This window comes from Acanthamoeba castellanii (genome assembly GCF_000313135.1).
Source record: "Acanthamoeba castellanii str. Neff unplaced genomic scaffold scf7180000084726, whole genome shotgun sequence".
Taxonomy (NCBI): domain Eukaryota; phylum Discosea; order Longamoebia; family Acanthamoebidae; genus Acanthamoeba; species Acanthamoeba castellanii.
This window is the reverse complement of record NW_004457464.1, coordinates 13,230-16,240: the sequence shown is the minus strand read 5'-3', so window position 1 is coordinate 16,240 and position 3,011 is coordinate 13,230. Positions and strand designations below refer to the sequence as shown.

Sequence of the window (3,011 nt, the reverse complement as noted above, 5' to 3'; positions counted from 1 at the left end):
GCACCCGCCACTGCCTGAGGGCATCTCAGGGGTACGCTATCCGAGACGTCTGCTCCTCATGGTTCTGGCTCTGGCTCTGGCACTGAACCTTTAGACGTTTTGACATTTCTTCTTCTTCGCCGCGGCCCCTCCCGCAGGAGCTCAAAGACTTCTTGCTCAAGTGTTTCACGCGAGATGTGAATCTCCGACCAGGACCGGATGAGCTGATGAAGCATCCCTGGATCTGCAAAAACGTGCAACCGGTTCGCCCCTATCTGTGCCTACAGCGTTAGGCTGTCGACTGAGATAGAGGTGTGGCGCCTGGGCTGACCACACACACACACACACACACAGGAGCAGGAGGTGCAAACACCCAGCGCGGCGGAGATCCACCGAACAATTCGGGAGTACAACACCAAGCGACCGAACACGCCGGCCAGCGTGGTGATCAACGGCGAAAACGGACAGGCGGTCGACGCCAAGAGCGGCAGACCCGTCCGAAGTACGCTCTCTCTTCATCAATCCGTGGCGCATTCCATTCACACTCCATCATGGGCCACCACTAACCGCCACCGCCACCGCCACCGTCGTCGTCCTCATCGACGCTGTACAGCCCCGAAGGCGACGGCCGAGGGGGCACACAAGTGGGAGGAGCTGCTGGCCAGGTATCAGAAGCTTGCGGAGGAAAACAAAGAGCTGGCAGCTCGGGTGGGCGGGCTCGCGCAAGACAAGGAGGAGCTCGAGAAGAAGGTCGAGCTGCAGGAGGACGAGATCCAGCACCTGCGGCTCAAGCTGGCCAGCGAGCAGCAGGCCCGGCAGCGTGCCGAGAAAGACTACGACGAGCTGCGCAAGCGGACCAAGGAGAGCGTCACGGGAAGCAGCATCGGCGGCAGCAGCAGTAGCAGCAGCAGCAGCAAAGCCAAGAACGGGTCGGCCTCCGCCTTTGCGACTGCAGCGCCGGCGCCGATGAGCAAGCGCTCGTCGGCGGGCGCGAGGGAGCAGCGGAGCTCGGGCGGCAACGGCAGCGAGCGGGACCACCGGGACACGCGCGAGCGCGAGCGCGATCGGGAGCGGAGCGGGAGCGCGAGCGAATCGGCCAGCACAAGTCGGCTGCGAGCCGAGCACCACCGCGACCACGAGCGAAGCTCCAGCATTGGCAGCAGCGCGCTCATGGACAGCGGCGTGCTGGCCGCCGTCGAGAAGAAGCGAAGGCCGGCCAGCCAGACCATCCCCTCCAACCACCTCAACATGATCAACCCGGCGGCGTCCGACGCCGCCAAGCCGCCGTCGCCCTCGCTCGGCGTCTTCTCAGCCACGTCATCGTCATCGCCATCGTCGTCGGCTTCGTCGTCGCCCGACACCACGCCCTACGTGCCGGTGGCCGCCGTACCAGCCCCCAACTCTGGCGGTGGCGGCGGCACGCCTCCGTACTCGACCTCTCCGTCGTCATCGTCGCTGCTCTCGATACCGCCGCCGGCGTCGTCAGGTGCCAGTTCGCCCTCCGTGCGCAAGAAGCGCGCGCCCAAGCTTTGTACAGCCTGTACCAAGCCCATCGCCCGAGACGGGCGGTTAGCCATGGTATCGCCTCACACACACACACACAAACGCACATGCACCATATCACGCGCGTACCGATTGCTAATGAGTTTCATGGTCTCGCACATCGCATCAGGGCAAGCCGTGGCATCACGACTGCTTCAAATGCAGCCACTGCCACCAGGTGCTGGAGGAGTTCATCGAGCGGGACGGCCGGCCGCTGTGCGTGGCCGATTTCAACTCCCTCTACGGCAATCGCTGCGGCGGCTGCGGCGAGATCATTCAGGGCCAGTACATCCAAGCCATGAACAGGTTTCCTGTCCTCCTCCTCCTCCTTCGCCCCTCGCTATTCATCAAGCGCTCATTCATTATCGTCGTCATCATCGCTCATTCATCATCGTCGCCATCTTCTTCTTGATCATCGGCAGGTATTGGCACGCGGGGCATTTCCGCTGCTGCGTGTGCAACTCCAACATCCAGGGCGGCTTCATTGAGCGAGACGACAAGCCCCTGTGCGGGTCCTGCTTCAAGGCCGGCAAGTGAGTGCCCCTGTCATCCACACAGGCACAGGCACAGGCACAGGCACAGACCTCGCCTCTGTACTCATCATGCATGCTCCCCCACCCATCATCATCACAGCATCAAGTTCAATGCACTCAAAGGAACAACCAACCTCGCGAGCTCCTTGGCACTGGAGGAATGCCGGGAATGTGAACAAATTTGTGTGCCTTTTACCGGTTGCATTGTTTCCTGGCCGTCAGACAACACAACGGCAGATAAGAAAGGGCGAAGGCGATAAGGAAAGGGAGGGAAGCAAGAGAAGAGGAGAGACGGGCATTGGTTGGGGTTTTCGTGCGACGCAAAGAAGAGCGAAGAAAAAGAACGAAAGCGAACCAGAAGAGAGATGAAAAAGTTTGAAGAGGCGAAGAAAAACTCGGGGGGTGGAGGAAGCGGCAAGAAGACGACTTCGGGGGACGACATTTACATCAGCTCGCCTTCCTCCACCTCCAACGTCCTCCACGTCTCCCACTCTGTACAGAGAGCCCCTCCCCCTCCAAGTTCAGTTAACTCGGACTTAACGTTTAATAACTCACCTTATATTACTTTTAAGCACTACCTTTTATTTCCAATTTTATAAATAAAAAAAGAAAAATATGCGTAAGCTACTTTAAAATTTATTATTTGATTAATAAAATTAATAAAATTAATTTTTGTTTGTTAGGACGGCACGTCCGTGTCTACAATCGTGCGGCGGCTGGAGGAGCACCTGCACGAGACCGTGCCGCCACCGCTGCAGCACCGGAGCAGCACCAATGGCGGTGGGCTGGCGCTCAAGGACTCGGCCTCACCGGTCGCGGTGCAGACGGACATCCCGGTGCCGCCGCCTTCGCCCTCGACCAGCGGCAAGAAGGCCAACAAGCTCATGGCCAAGCTGAGCAAGAAGTCTGCCGCGCCCGTCGAGTTCGTCATGTCCTCGCCCTCCAACTTTCAGCACA

General features: G+C 59.5%; 2 protein-coding genes across 2 annotated transcripts in view; both read left to right on the top strand.

Moving 5' to 3' along the window:
* Window positions 1-206: 206 nt before the first annotated feature.
* On the top strand, window positions 207-2,058 carry ACA1_161630 (LIM domain containing protein; the record flags this gene model as incomplete). Its single annotated transcript, XM_004340020.1, has 6 exons — window positions 207-242; window positions 334-481; window positions 593-1,387; window positions 1,466-1,557; window positions 1,652-1,827; window positions 1,944-2,058. 6 exons carry the CDS (start codon window positions 207-209, stop codon window positions 2,056-2,058), a joined length of 1,362 nt encoding a protein of 453 aa, XP_004340068.1.
* A 361-nt stretch (window positions 2,059-2,419) lies between these two features.
* ACA1_161520 (protein kinase domain containing protein) overlaps window positions 2,420-3,011 on the top strand; it is a gene marked incomplete at both ends in the record, with an annotated part of 3,656 nt that continues 3,064 nt past the window's right edge. The window contains 2 exons of the mRNA XM_004340019.1: window positions 2,420-2,548; window positions 2,738-2,980. Of these exons, the coding sequence (XP_004340067.1) occupies window positions 2,420-2,548; window positions 2,738-2,980 (372 nt within the window). The remainder of the gene's footprint in view (window positions 2,549-2,737; window positions 2,981-3,011) is intronic.